At 37.6% G+C, this 16,243-nt stretch overlaps 1 protein-coding gene across 1 annotated transcript in view; it reads right to left on the bottom strand.

Moving 5' to 3' along the window:
• The window catches only part of LOC134156664 (neural-cadherin-like), a 56,031-nt gene that overhangs the window by 19,426 nt on the left and 20,362 nt on the right, over positions 1 to 16,243 (bottom strand). The window contains 14 exon segments of the mRNA XM_062604917.1: positions 348 to 441; positions 2,222 to 2,713; positions 2,716 to 3,832; positions 4,342 to 4,625; positions 5,438 to 5,581; positions 6,342 to 6,528; positions 7,367 to 7,494; positions 7,593 to 7,842; positions 8,237 to 8,404; positions 9,431 to 9,603; positions 10,538 to 10,708; positions 11,452 to 11,620; positions 13,172 to 13,341; positions 15,589 to 15,731. Of these exon segments, the coding sequence (XP_062460901.1) occupies positions 348 to 441; positions 2,222 to 2,713; positions 2,716 to 3,832; positions 4,342 to 4,625; positions 5,438 to 5,581; positions 6,342 to 6,528; positions 7,367 to 7,494; positions 7,593 to 7,842; positions 8,237 to 8,404; positions 9,431 to 9,603; positions 10,538 to 10,708; positions 11,452 to 11,620; positions 13,172 to 13,341; positions 15,589 to 15,731 (3,690 nt within the window).

Below are 16,243 nucleotides of genomic sequence, written 5' to 3' on the forward strand. Positions count from 1 at the left end.
TTGTATTCCACTAACTCTAACATTTGAAAGCAAGTATTAAAACCTCTGCCTATTTTTAAATCCGATCTTAACAGAATGCACGTTTTCAAATAAATTAATGACGACATCTGACTAAAAATCAACATCATGGTGTAATCCTGCATTCTCTTGAAAACAACATTTCCTGCATTAATTTCTTAATACCTAGTTACCCAATTAAAAAAGAAAAAGAGCATTCGGAGGTACATTCCTTAATACACTCAATAACCCTGGCTTTATGCACATCCGGTACATGGAGAAATACAGAGTGAGCAAAATAATTACAGAAGCATAAATATTACTCATTTTGACACAAGTACAATCCTCACTTCAGCATTTTTCCTTCAGGGAGAAATGTTTTATTGTCCCAGTCATCTTGATCTGGTGCAAACACTTCCCCAAGCACTGCTGTTGACCATTTTCCTGTTGAGATAAATTACAATAAATCTGCATTGAATTTCTGCTTTTCAGTGCACTTTGTATTTTGCTGCATTCATTACTGCATTTATTATTTTCAGATTCCTGCTCAATTTGGTGATGGTTATGATCCAAGATTCTTAAAATAATTCATAGCCTGTCATATTATTTCTGCCAGTTCTGGAAACATGAGCACACTTGGATGTCACATGAAAGAAGAAAAGCTGAGAACAACACAAAACAACAATAGAATGATAAATAAATACAACTCTATATACAATTCTCAGACAAAAAAAAATAAAAATTAAAAAAAAAACAAAAATCATCACATCAGAAGTTAACACCCAAATGTTTCATTGCCACGCTATTATTTCCAGTGTCACACAAGTGGAATCCAGCAAAAGAGAGAGAGCATCTCATAGGGTTCATCTGGGAGAGAAGGCCAGGACAGAGGAAAGGAAATGGGCAAGAAGCCACCAAGCTGTGCCAGGTCTTGGCACTTTACTCAGACCCCCGTGGGCTGCCACTGAAGTGAAACATCCAGGCCGCTGTTCTAAAACAGCAAAAGAAGCAACTCCAGGGAAAAAGACCTTTTAATTCTACAGCCAAGATCCAGCAACATGGGAAATGTTTTAAGGCTCAAATCTGGAGCCAATCCACCCTAGGAACTTCATTCTCTCATTTCTACAGTAGGAACTGGTCACATCTCTTTCTCTTTTAGGTATACTGAATTCAGCAAAAATAACTCACTGCAAGAATACCTTCTATAGATTAATCTTCTCTAACATTTATGAGTAATTGTACTAATGCAATGATGACCGAGATACAGTCAAGTCTATACGGGACAGAGTATTTGGGGATAGGTGTAATGAACCATGCTTAGTAAGTTCTATTATTCAGGACTATTTAAGGTCAACTTTTACAAATAATTCAGGAAAAAAAAAATAATTAAAGACAATTTTTAGAAAATATTATCTAAATGTTCATCCTCTACCTACTCTGAGAAATTGTAAAGCATTCATGTAATGTATGTATTTGCTCTGCTCTCTCCCACTACAACCTTGAAACTCACAGTATTGCTGCTACTATCACAGAGCAGCTCTCCTGCAAGTATTTCATGAACACAGTACTGTGCACCACTCCAGAACAGCAGCATCATCTTTTTTTCAGTCCAAAGACTACATGCTCCAGGAAGAAGTCACTTATTGCATCCCAATGATTATTCCTTAGCTAAAAAAGCACCAACCCATCTTTCTCTTGGATCCTTTCTTGACAGCACAAAACCTCCTTCCTCAGGACTTCTACCCTGCTCAGCCACACAGTGCCTGTCAAAGTGGCAGTGGGACTGCTCTGAGATTTCTGGGTAGGGCTCATCTATAACCCTCTATTTCTTAAAGTTGCTTCAGTTCTGCCTTTCTCAGCTCCAGATCTCTCAGCATCAGATGCGTCCCCAATCACGGGTTCATACACAAAAGACTTCTCCTCTGTGCAGGTAAAAACTAGCTACCGGAAAACAGATTTTATTGGTTTAAAAAAATACTGCTTTTTCTGCAAGTGCAATATATACTTGTCTGCAGCTAACAGTTTTCTGGGAGATGATCTTTTACATACCAGGGTCTGCACATATACTTTACTCATTCCACTTGATTTATTAGTTTACAGAACTGGAGTCTCAGTTTTGAAATATGTAAATCATTAAAAAAAAAAATTAGAAGCGCAAGAGAGAAATTATGCTTAAAATTGTACTATATTCATGAATCTGATATAATATCCAGATAGTACTTACCTTTGTAACTGTACACATAGACTTCCTTATGGCCAGATTCATGGCAGTTGTCATTTTCATCACCAATTGTTATAGTTAGGGTGTTTGTAGAGCTCATAGCTGGAATCCCACTATCTGTTATAACTACTGGCAGATGAAACACCTTCTGCTTTTCTCTGTCAAAGGACCTCAAAGCAGTTACAGTCGCCGCGTTATTTCTGTTGTCAGTAAGAGAAAAATCCAAAGAACTCTGATAATCTGGGGGTAATGAAAACATGAAGGGTGGCCCGTTTTCCTCACTGTCTGGATCAAACGCATGCAGCAGTTTTGATGTATGGTTCATTGACACTATTTCAGGCTTCAGTATATTTTCCCAAGCTACAGGCATATATGGTGCCTCAAACCTTGGTCCATTGTCATTAACATCAAGCAAGTTAATCAGAACTGTAACGCTTCCAGTGCGGGCAGGTGTCCCTTCATCTGAAGCTTGGACAATTAAACTGTATTTTTGTATTCATGGTCTAGTGCATTTGCCACAACCAAATGACCATACTGGTCAACTGCAAACTGTCTCATAGGATCCGAATCTGACTGTATAGAATATATAATGTTCCCATTCAAACCAGAATCCTTGTCTGTAGCTCTTACTGTGGTTACTGTAGTACCTACAGGCGTGTTTTCAAAGAAAGGGCTTGTCTGAATAAACTGGGAAGGGAAAACTGGGCTGTGGTCATTAGAGTCTTCAACTTCAATCAGGCACACTGCAATACTAGAAAAATCAAGATCTTCCACTGCAATAGTAAGATTAAACTGCCTTTCATGTGCATTCTCAAAATCCAATTTTTTTTTCAGTTGAATAGCAGCACACTGCCATTCTTTGTCATTCCCAATATAAAACTTCTGATCTGGGTCTCCCCTTATGATACTGAATATTAAGCCAGCATTTTCCCCAAAATCTGCATCTGTAGCACCCACCTGCACCACTTCTGAGTCGATGGCACTGTTTTCAGGAATTACTGCCTGCCACACGTTTTTTATGAATTTAGGTACATGATCATTGATGTCTGCAATCCAAACAGTGGCAGTGCCAGTTCCTGTTAGACCTCCTCCATCTCTGGCTTCAACAGTAAGAAAATAATTTTCAGTCCTTTCTCTGTCTAGCATTCCCCCCGCTACATAGATCGTCCCAGTATCGGCGTTGATATTAAACATGTCAGCACCAAACTCATTTCTTACGTTCTCTGTTATCCTGTAGGTCAGGACAGCATTAAGACCTACATTTGGATCATCACAGTCAACAGCACCCATTTCCATGACTAACGTTTCTGCAGGAGAATTTTCAAAGACATTCCCGTTGCAATCATCAGGCATGCATGTGAACATGGGTGCATTGTCATTTATATCCCACACGTTAATAATTACATCAGCAAATCCTGTAAGTCCTCCTCCACATTCATCCGTAGCCAATACAACAAATCTCCCCAGTGCTCTGTCTTCCCGATCCAGCATCTTGTTGGAGTAAATGCTACCCGTTCTCTCATCTATTGTGAAAATATCAGCTGCACCATGCCCATGCAATGAGTATCTCAAATCTGCTTTATCCACATCACTATCGGGATCATTTGCCAAAACCTACAAAAGTTTTGACAACAAGGACATGGAAATTATAAAATACGTAAATATTGCACTATATGTGTTCCTACAGTCTGAAGGAGTCCAATCAAAAGTAGGTAATATGTTATTAGTATGTGCATGCCAGAACACTGGCAAATGAGAGGTGGCTGAGGGACAATCCAGGTAGGTAAATGTGCTTTGTACCACAATAAGAAGGTAGATATTCTAATACTAAAATCAGATTTTATTTTTCATATTTTTAGAGGTGATTTGACTATGCTATTCTGATAGCTACTTTAAAATGTTTCCAGATCACTTTTCAGGATTTTGAGCTATTCTGCTTATTTTCTACTTAATATCCTTGTAATTATTTTTCCATAAAAGTCCATTTCTCTTCTTCCACTGACAAAAAAAAACCCTAATGAAACTAAATTTCATTAATATATCTGTTTTGGACTATTAACGTAATTTTACCCTAGTAATCTGTGCTCTTTCACTGAAATATTATCTCTCTATATATGTACTACCTGAAGTACAAAGACTGGTAATCCATCCAGTTCCTCAATTATACTTCCATAGTATTCACTGATAGAGAAAACTGGAATCTCATCATTTTTATTCATGACATTGATGATGATAACTGCATAGTCTTCCCATTTCCCATCAGAGGCCAACATGCGAATCTCATACATTTTTGTTTCTTCATAATCCAGTGGTTGGGCAATAAAAATGGCTCCTGTTTCTGATTTTACACCAAGGACTCCTCCTGTGTTCCCAGATGTGATCTGATACCGTAATTTAGCATTTGTTCCTGTCAATTACGAACAGTGTCAGAAAATACACATTTCTTGAAGCAGATGAAACATGGGATGTTAAGAGGAAGTACAAATCATACAAGAACTTATTTTTGGTATTACAGCTTTGTGGTCTTTTAAAACATGGAGCTATGTCAGATTACTTACCAGCATTTTCAATTCTGGTATGTCCAACTGTAATTTGTGTCTTTGCAATGAAGTATTAATTCTGCTTTTACTTATGATCCCTCAAATTCACTGAAGGATCAATATGACTGGCCAAGGCTATGGGACCAAAAAGACAAATTCTTATTTGCTAACACCCAGCATGTAATACTGAGTTATCATAAAATACTTCATACCATAGAACCATTCAGGACTCATTCTAGGAAGTCTAGACTCGAGCATCAGAATACATACAAAGAAAAAAAATGAAAGAGAATACAAATATACTGTCTATAGGGAAAGCAAATGAATCCCACTGAAATAAAGTCTGATTTGTTCTAGTTAACCAGGACATTTTTATTGGTGCCCATTTATAAGAAAATTATATGATCTATTATAAATTTGTATTTGCTGGCACAGAAATTATTCCCCATCATCCCACATTAATGCATTGCCTCCTGAAATAAGAGTTATTTGACTTCTGCCTCACAGCTCCATTATGAACTAATGTTCATGCCCAATCAGTTCACACTTAAACAAGTTTAAAAATCTAGAGAGAGACAAAAAGACATTTTCCTTTCTAACACCACTAACTATGTCTTGGTGTGCTGAAATTAACTCATTAATATTTTAGACACAGCTATTGCGAATTCCAATACTTCACCTTCATCTTCATCAGTAGCACTGACTGTAATGATAGTTGAGCCCACATCCTGGTCTTCATCCACATTTACTTCATAGACACTCCGAGTGAAGACAGGCTTGTTATCATTCACATCACTGATAAAAATGCACACATAGGCAGTGTCTAGAGAGGCAAGAAACAAGAGATTAAAATACTCATCTGTGCCATGTCTGTCAGCTACAGCTCCTTAAGCTGTCCAGACACACACTAAATGAAGATGAATATGCAGACAATACAGAAACAAACCCTTAGGGTTGTGGGCCATATACATACAACATTACTCAAAAGCAGTTGGATATCAAATGAATGTCGCATCCAGTATGTTTAAACAGATAATATGTGAATAATTGATGCATAATATGGCAATTGTACAGTTTTTAGTCATAACTTTTTGTCGTGAAGCCAAAAAAGCCAAATTTTAAGTCTGTCTTTAAGCACAGCCATCAACTGAGAACGGGATTTTCTACCTTGAACTTTCCTGCTTCGTACTTCATTAACTACTTGAGACTGAACACAGTGCCTTGTGCAGTGCTTTGAAAAACACTTTCACTAGCCAAAGGTCTATATCCTAAGGATAATGGGTGTATCTTTACCAGCTGGAAATACTCTGTAAACACTATCTATGAAGTCCTAGTTTTAATTCCAGAACAAAAGACTTACTTGCTCATCATATAAAATACCTCTTCCAGCTCCAACACAACTGTTGCACAGACAAATAATAAAAAAAGAAAACCAGAACCAACCTAAAACCACAACAGTGGACATTCTTTCACAAGTACACTTGAAAAAAGGGCAATGAATATCTTAATCTTGCATTTCAAGCTTCTGTTTTCAGAGATGAATCCAGGTAAAATCATCCCGGTCACAGACATCTGTCTCTTACCAGAGTTTGGCTTCCCATGCTTTCCAGGTCGAGCTGACTCAGAGCCATCTACTGACTTGACTTCTAGAAGATAGGACACTTTCTTCTCTCTGTCAAACACTGAGGCAGTGTATATTGAGCCTGTCTGTGAGTCCAAGCGAAAATATGTGTAGTCTCTGCTACTGTCATGTAACATGGAGTAAGTTATCTAAAGGATTAAAAAAAAAGTTAATATATACTTTCCTTTTGTTGGATAGTTGGCAAGTAAGTACTTAAAGAGAGGAAGAACAGTCTTGTGTTTGAGAACTTAATCAGGGCCAAGAAAGCTAGGTAAAGCTGACAGTTTGAGCAATCAAGTTTGACGTCACTTAACTTCCTCGCGTGCTGACAGCCAATCTGTAAAGGCAATAAATTTGTCTTGTCTAATCAGTTCCCAAGCTCACGAGTTCACATTTGCAAAGCACTTGCGCAACAGCACACAAACTCAGTTAACAATCCCAGGTAGTAACAGAATAGCCACAGGTTAGCTGCATTCGTACTAGTCTCATTTATATCTTATTGTGCTCTTGTCTTGAGCTTGCATTCTTGTTCGAAGGATGCAACTACTTTCCATTTTTAAAAATCAGTAACGGATACATCTACTTTTGGTGTTAACTTGACGTATTTTATAATGATTCAATTTTCATTACTCCCAATGATTTACAACTCACAGAAGCTTTTAACACTTTTTTTTCTTCTATTAATTTACCCAATCACATTTTAGGTCTATGAAGACCTTTCTGAATGAGAGCATTCTACAGCAAGTTTTTCACCTGAACTACAGATGGCATAAGTATATTTTGTTTTGTCTCACACCTACTAGGTTTAATAGCATTTTTCACATGGCAAGACAGAGAAACATGTTACTAATGACTTAATTTCATCTCATGCTTCCCTATTAGTCATCCCTTTTCTAGGTTGAAGACTTGTAGTCTGTTTAGCTGTTGTTCACATAGATGTTATTCCATACCTTTTGTCACAGGAGATGTAGACAGCTGCTTGCTTACCTCACCATTCTGACCAAGGTCAAGGTCGACAGCTGACACCTGAACAACAAATGTCCCCACATCAGCTCCTTCTGTTACCAAGGCTTCATAAACAGGTGAAGTGAAGAATGGGACATTATCATTGACATCTAAAACATCAAAAAGAATGCATAAGGAGAAGTATAAAACTTTAAAGAAAAAAAAAGTACTATGATTTTACTATAACATCACTGCACAGCTTACAAACCTGTTACACTAATATAGATTGTAGTGAATGCTGCCAGAGGAACTGCAGCAACAGTCTGCGCTCGAACTCTCAGCAGAAAGCTCTTTGTTGTTTCATAATCTAGTGGCTCAGCTATCAGGATTGATGCAGAACCATCATGTCTATTTGAAGTCAAGTAGAAACGAACTGGCATGTTGGTCTCCGGAACAAGTCCCTCTTCTAAGTTGTAAGTCACACGGGGATCACCAAGGGGAGAAGTTGCTTTGATTGTCTGCACAGTTCAGAAAGTTTCATAAGTACAGCAACATTCCAAAAAGCTTTTGTTCACTGACTCTCACAAATCATCATCTCTCAGCTGAAAATGACAAGCATTTCCTGATACCAAATCTTAACCCTGCCTGAACACCTCCAGGCTGCAGACAGCTGCAGGCAAAGGTTACCAGTCATTACGTGCTTTGTTGCTCATGCTTTTGTCTTAAAAATATGTATTCTAGACTTACTTCATAAAGCTGTTTTGATTACTCATGCCAAGCAGTCAAACTGAACAACACTAAGTACTCTAAACCAAATAATCACCTCAGGTAACACAGAAACAAATAAGCAGCGTTAAGTTACTCTATAGCCTTAGAGCTACAGGTAGACAAACAAATCTGTCCCAACCTTACCAAAATTGATGCATCTCGTGTCGTGTTCTCTGGAATAACAACTTCATAGCTGTCTCTTTCCCATTGTGGAGGCTGGGTTTTTGCACTGGTAATAATTACTGCAAGGTCAACTTTACTGCTTCTATTACCTCCATCTGTAGCAATAATCTCTCGAATTATAGATGACCTCTGAACAGTAACAAAAGTTTTGTTACAGACGGTTTTGATCAGGGCTCCAGTGAGTTTGGGTCTGGGTTTTTTTCAAAATAATGACATAAAATTAAAGGCACACTTTAAAAAACCTGCACAGTACAAAATCATCCACAACTGCAATATACTAAGCTCAGAATATGAAGTAGGTGCAAGGTTGCTGGAAATTCTGCTCTTTGCTTCACTTAAAAGTTGCTGGAAGATGTTCCTATTTGTCTCAATAAACCTCAGCAAATTTCACACAAAGTTGACAACAAAACAAATAAAGAAGCACTTTGTAAAGCCCCTGAGTTCTTATGCAAACCTATCAACAGTTTTTGTTACTAGGTCTGTAAGGTTCCTGGATTCAATAAAGAAAATATGTTAAAAGGGTACACCTTCACCAAAATTTTATGTGTCAGTTACTTAGGACTTAAATCTCTACATTAAAAATATCTATTAGCTATTTAAAGATTGACATCTGCAACAATATTTTCATTTCAACAGAAATTGCAACTCTGAAAGTATCAAACTGCTTATGTAGGTATTTAGAAACTAATGAAACTGATAAATGTTAGGTATCTACATGCAACAGTTGCATTCATTTCTAAGGGACAGCTTAGTTCACCATGACTAACATTAATCAGGCTGGGGCTCTGTATCAGAAGCAAAGTTTAACACTGTTTCAGAGTCAGGTTTGTGTCTTAACTCACTGCCTGTTAACGGAGTGAAGTCCTACACCCAGGTTCTTGCTCCCCTGCTTATGGTCTCAGCCCTCGGGTCCTTGGTATCACTATGCCAAAGCTAATGAAATGGGAAGAACAAGTTCTCAGAGGCGGTGCTGTCAGGGGCTATTTTCCCAGTTGAAAGCAATTTGCAGTCAATGAGCTCATTAGCTAAAAGCCTTAGACTCATGCTCAATTTAAACATATTGATCCTTTAATGTGAAGGAGAAACACAAACTCATAACCTGAGTCTGTCCTATGTAATACTGAAATAGCTTAAAAAGGCAAGCAAGCACCATACCTGAGATATGGGTTGGTTCACAAACACCCAGCCTGTAGTAGGATTAATCTGCAAATAATTCGGTTCTTCATTTGCTATTGAATATGTAATGGCAGCATTGGAGCTGTAGTCATCATCATGGGCTGCAACACGAAGAAAGCTGGTCCCAACTCTTGTGTCTTCTCTTAGGAAATCTAATGTAAGGAAAGGATAATTCAAACTGATCATTAATTCACTGAAGTACCATAAGCATCTTACTAAGAAATGAAGAAATACTAAAGCTATAACTTTATCTTCCTTGGAACAATGGCAGTAAGAATTCAACTGAGTATTCTGAAGTGCTGCTGTCACTCCAGAGCTATGGATCACATCTGAACTTCTTATTACCACACTGATAACCTGAAATTCTTTTTTCTTATACTACTTTTTTTAGTTCTTGTATTTTTACTAAGACACTACTTGCTCTGTGTGAAACATACATAAATATAATATTCATTTATTGCATAAAGCTAGAAGAAAAGGTCCTACTTTCTAGGACTTAGTACAACTATAAACGAGTTAGTTATACTAACTGAGAAGACTGATAATTCAAGTCTCATTTCTCCTTCAGTTAGTATAAGAAACGGAGAATTATAAGTCTTCATTTGTTTATGAATATTATACATGCCTCTGGGAGTTCATCCATAAACAGGGAGTTTTTGAGGAACCAAGAAGGCAAGGCAAAACAACAAACTATGAAGAATTAAAAAATTCAAATGGAAAAAGTATGCAATCAAAAGTTATTACAAAAATCTATAAATCAGAAAACAAAGGATACAGTTATTGCTCAGCACAGCACACTCATGTTCTCACTGCAACTTTCACATCTCTATGTGGTACCACAGACACTCAGTACACTCAGGTAAGGAAAGGTACTGACATGGCTACTGTTACAAGGAATTTTCCCATGACACTCAGGAGTCAAGACTGTGCTCGTTCCACTGCACATTACACAGAGTTACAATCAAGGTAAGCCCGTCCCTGGATGCAGCCACCTAGTTGGACATGTGATCTACTGTCAGGAAAGACAACACATCAGGTAAGCTCACACTCAGGGCACTGAAACGCTATCCAAGGATTCTCAATTACATTCATAATGGGTGTTTTCAAATCTCGGATCATTGTCATTTTGGTCCAGGATGATAATATTTATCTGACACATTCCAATGAGTGGCTCCATTGCCTGATCTGTTGCTGTCACAGTGATAGGATATTCCCTTTGCTTTTCTCGATCAAATACCTGAACAGTTGTCAGAACACCTGAAACCACATTAAACACCAGAGAGTTAAAATACTGTGCATTCTGCACTTGGATGCTTATTTGCCTGTCATACAATGAAACACATACAATGAAACACAACCTATAATGTGAGCTTCAGGTTCAAGCATTCAAACACAAGATTTAACTGTTTCAACAGCTTACAGTGTCCTGCCTCAGGCAGATACAAACTTCATATACACTTACATCTACACACAACTGAACTTAAATTTAGAAAGTGGAGGTAAGTACCAAACTGAGAGAATGACATTATAAACAAAATATTTCTTTTGAAGAGCAGTAAGGACAGGATAAAGGCATGCTTCATGTCTTCATTCTCCTGAGTTTAGTTTTGGCCTCCCAAGAGTTAGTCTCTTTCTATTTGTAAGACTGCTGTCATTTAGATAAATCGTTTCTATACCTTTAGTAATGCTGCAATATACTGTGCATTTAAAATATGGTGGTTCTTTTAAATCCAGTTACAAAAAAATAGACAAGTCATCATTTCACACAGCAGAACTTCCACATGTCAGAAAAAAAGTTCCTTCTAGTTCAGCCCTGAACATGTAGGACACTTCTGGTTTCACAGAATCTCTGCTCATGCAGTCAATGCAGTTTCTATTTTGTCTGCTATCAAAAAACTAAATGAAAAACCATGAAGTATGATTTTATTTAAGGGTTTTTTTTCCATCAGTGTAAGAAAGTGGTTTCTATATTCTGGTATCAGTTCTATTACTTGCTTTACCTGTGTTAGGATGAACACTAAATGCTGGCAGGACACCACCTCTCTGCACCAAGCCGTATTTCACTAGACCATTGGCTCCTTCATCAGCATCAGTAGCTTCAACCTGCAGTACAACTGTCCCTGAAGGCTGGTTTTCCAGTACAAAAGCATGTTCCTGGTAATACTGACACTGAAAGAAGGAAGGAAAACAAAAACCCAACAAAAAAAAACACAAGGACTTACCATGCTCTTTGATTTAAAGATATGGGAGGGGGGAGAAGGAAAAAAGTTTTAGCTACAGTTTCACTCATATGCACTGATACTAATGTTTTACCTGTAATGTGACTAATTTACAGACTTTAGTTGCTACTTTGCAGTTGTAACACAACATGAAGCCAATAAGCATCTCCAAATAATGAAAATACTTGGCCAAAAAGGTACAATTAATTTCCAAATGCAAATATTTCTCCATATCAGCAAAAACCTTATGAGAAAAAAGAGGGTATACACTTGCCCAGCGTACAGAATGGCTTTGCTCAAAACAGGATTTCTACAAAAAGTAACTTTGTTGAGGACAGATTACTGAGAATTCCCAAGAGTAACACTGATAGCCACTGACTTTTCAAAATGTGCAACACTGTCCATCAGCATCCAACTTAATTTTTAGACAACAGATCTTTAATATGAATCAGCATTCTGAAAACTTATACAAGCATTTATTTTTAGTACTTAACAAATTAAGATAAAAACGCACTTTTATTCTTCTCTTTTTCATCAGTTCCAGACATACAGTCTTCAAAAGAAGCCTATGTAATTGTCCTGGGTTCAGCAGTAGCAGTCATTTTTCTCCTCCTTAGTAGCTGGTGCAGTGCTGTGGTTTTGGCTTTCAGCCTGGAAACAGCACTGATAACTCTGATGGTTTTAGTTGTTGCTAAGTAATGTTTACTCTGATCAAGAACTTTCTGAGTCTCATGCTCTGCCAGGGAGGAGGAGAAGCTGGGAGGAAGCAGAGACAGGACACCTGACCCAAACTGACCGAAGGGGTATTTCATACCACAGCACGTCATGCCCAGAAACTGGGAGCAGTTACCCGAAGGGCCAGATCACTCCTTGGGTCGGGCTGGGTGTCGGTTGGCAGGTGGTGAGTGGTTGTATTCTCTCCCCTTGTTATTTCCCGTATCATTATTATTATTGGTGGTAGCAGCAGTGATTTGTGTTATACCTTCGTTACTGAACTGTTCTTATCTCAACCCATGGGAGTTACATTCTTTCGATTCTCCCCCCCATCCCTCCAGGAGCTGAGGGAGTAAGCAGGGGGAGTGAGTGAACGAGCTGCGTGGCTGGGCTTAAACCATGACAGTAATTTAGAGAGGTGTTTTGGAATATTCTGGAACAAGTCCACTGCATAGGTACACCTATATAACTATACCTATCCATTCCTCCTCACATGAGCATGGGTCCAAAAGTTATTCACTCAACTTCATCTTCTAAAATGCCAGAGATGAGATGTGGTTCAGGGAAAAGACAATGCTCACAGGAGCTATTCTGCCACAAGAGCACAAACCCTGTATATCTTAGGAGAGGAACGGAAAAGACGCAGAAGACAGTGGCATAAGGCCTCCAAGAGAGATGGAAGTGACCACTTCTTGAATAGCTCAGCTGCTGCACCACTTGTACCAATAACACAGTCTTAAGCATTTACCACACAGTCTAATACAAATGATAAGCCTCATATATTTACCTTCTGAAAGACAGGTTTGTTATTGTTGACATCATCAATTTTCACAACAACCTGGGCAGTACTTGTAAGAGAATGGGGACCTCCAGAGGCATTATCATCAGCAGCTGTGACATTAAGTACATATGTTCCTTGCAGCTCCAGAAATGGACTTGAACGAAGTCTAACTAGCCCTGTAAAAACAATAGGTTGTTGGGGTTTAATTTTTTACTGCATTAACCAACTACAGTTATTCTCACTAGTAAGCACCACAACAAACCACTCTGGTTTATCTATTCATCAATAAGCCATAAGGCTGCTATGGTTCAATTTAATCATGGTATTTTTACTGCAGCCTGATATGAACACAGAATTAAGACAGCACACCAGGTTTGTCTGCAGGTTTGTCTACAGAGCTAAATGAGATGACAGTTACAAATCAGCTGACCTGCACATATTAGCTTTTGTGTATCTGCTGCAGAAAAAAAAAACAGAGCAAAACAAAAATACAGAAAAACATTGTGCCAGACTTGTGTTTTACTTGTGCCTGCCCCATTAGTGAGTCTGCTTGTCTTCCTGTATCATTACTGAAGCACGTGGCACCACATCTACTGCTGTAGCTTATACAAAGTAGCTCAAGTTTACCTTCCTGCAGCACAAGCACAACAGAATTTATCCCTACAGGCATATTATCAGAAACCTGTGTTCTGCTATTCTCCCAAGTCACCCAAATGATGGGTGGGACACAAAGGCGCTGTCAGAGAAAGATATATGAAAGATTTGCCACAAAAGAAAAAGAGACTACAGCTATCTGAGGCCATGCAGTAACAAGCTGTCATCGTTTTGCTCCATCATCCATCAATCACCTCTGTTCATGAGTCATAACAGCAACTGCCATTACAACAGTATTGTCACAGCATCAATGTCACTCAATTTGCTTGCAAATGTCTTGTTTTAGCTGCAGCACTTATGTTTGACAGATCACCACTTTACCTTGGCATTTCTGCAGCAAGGGGGTACAGACTATTCCCTTGACATCATTTCTGAAAAGAAAATGCTACAAGCCACTGTATAACTTTTATTAAGCAACAAAAGCCAGAAAATTATGATGTTTCTAAAATTAAGTTTTAAAGACTATAAAAGTTATTTGGTAAAAAAGTATAAAAGTATATATATGTGACTATATTAAAACTATGGAGCTAACCTCAAGAGATGCTCTCAAACAAATGTTAAGATTCATTGTGCACTTACAATACAGAAATTCAGGAGGATCAGATATACAACATCCCCATGGCAATTAGACACTTTTAAAACCATTGTTCCTTCAGGTGCCAAAATACCTTTAGAAATTTAACTCATGGAACCTACAATTCTAGTTTTAACTCAGAAAGGATAAAAGGAGCTCTCAATAAATTCAGGATCATGTTTCAACACTTGAAAATTACCTGTAGACCGTATTTTTGGGAACATTTTCGAATTTAACATGGATATTGCAGAAACATGATCTGCATTGAAATTAACATCTCCTGCTAAGTGAACACTATGAAATAAAGGAGGAATAACATAGCACGGCTTACTCCTGCCTATATATTTAACACTTACGCTTTGAAAAACAGAAGTTCTGATTTTGATTGCAGGTCAAAACAGGTTACATATAAAGTAGTTTAAATGAAGTTAATTACGTTACTTCAATCCTTCAGAGGGATTTCAATTTGAAGGACTCTTTCTATCTCAAAACATCATCTTCTGTTTTTTTCAAGCAATCACCAGCACATAAACCCTAGTAATTTAAAGGCATGTGCCAGCCTGCTCAGGTAATGTGTGTTTATGCATTTCTTAATTTTTTCTTTTAATAAGGACACTGATTTTGTGCAATTTCTTCCTTTGGGTTTTTAAAAATATTCAAGTGCTGAGAAAAAATTTAAAAGATGTAAAATCTGCTATTTCAGAACAAATTACTTAAACCACGAAGCATTCTCCACACGTATTTTTTTATTTCATGCATGCAGTATTCTTGGCTAAGTAATATTGCTCATGTGAATACTGCAATTTTGAAACTACTTTCCTAGTTTAAATGTTACTCATGTCCTATCCTTGTTTGACATTTGGAAGGCTACACTGTTACCAATAATAACACTCTCTATTAAGTTACTTGTTACCTAGAATAATGTTCTCTACTAAGCTACTGACCAAAAGCAAAGAATGAGCAAGATAGGCAAGATACAAAGCTTTTATGAAAATAATATGATTTTTTTTTAACATTATAACAGTCTAGAGCAACTGTATCTTTTTCCTGCATTTTTTTAAATTAGGTATTAGTTTCAAAAACAGAATATGCTATTCAGCTTTTATAACTGCCACCAAATGAAGACCAAATTCAAGCTGCACCAGATCAGAATCAACATTATAACTGCAACAGCAAAGAGCTAATATATTATTACCTTTCTTAGGGTCAATAACAAAGTTTCGTTTTTGATTCCCAGAGAGAATACTGTATGTCACACCATCTCCATCAGGGTCAATGGCATTAACTGTAGCAACTAATGTGTTTGGGACCGCATCTTCAGAAACAAAACTCCTGTAGCTGTTAAAAGAAATGAGTATGATATACTTATTAATTTAGACAGGAAATAATATATACAGAACAGTGCTTTACACCACCTACTCACTATATGCACAAAGGGTACTGCAGAGATTTGTAATTTATTAATACAATTACACTGATAGGATGCTTCTGTTAACCAGTGAAATGTTTGCATTGATGATCTGTCCAACCAACCATGTCTTTCTGTTGTTACCTCTCACAGATTTCCGCTGCAAACTTCCAGCAGTACTGAAACTCTGAAACTCAGACTTGTAACAAGATTTGTGCTAAATGCAGAATTTGCTTTTTTATTTTGATTAAAAAAAAAAAAAATGAGCTGCCTGATTCACAGAATCAAAGCAAACATTTGCCAAGTTAAAGCATTGCTCATCACAGCACATTTTCTGACACAAATTCTCAAAACGCTTCTTTGCACCAGCAGGACTAAGATAAGAATCAGATCTGGAGGATGTGTGTGCAACATCAGTTTTGCAAAAACCTCAAGTCCAGAC

Source organism: Pezoporus occidentalis, unplaced genomic scaffold (genome assembly GCF_034315485.1).
Source record: "Pezoporus occidentalis ecotype Australia unplaced genomic scaffold, CSIRO_AGI_Poc_V1 ctg89, whole genome shotgun sequence".
NCBI lineage: Eukaryota > Metazoa > Chordata > Aves > Psittaciformes > Psittacidae > Pezoporus > Pezoporus occidentalis.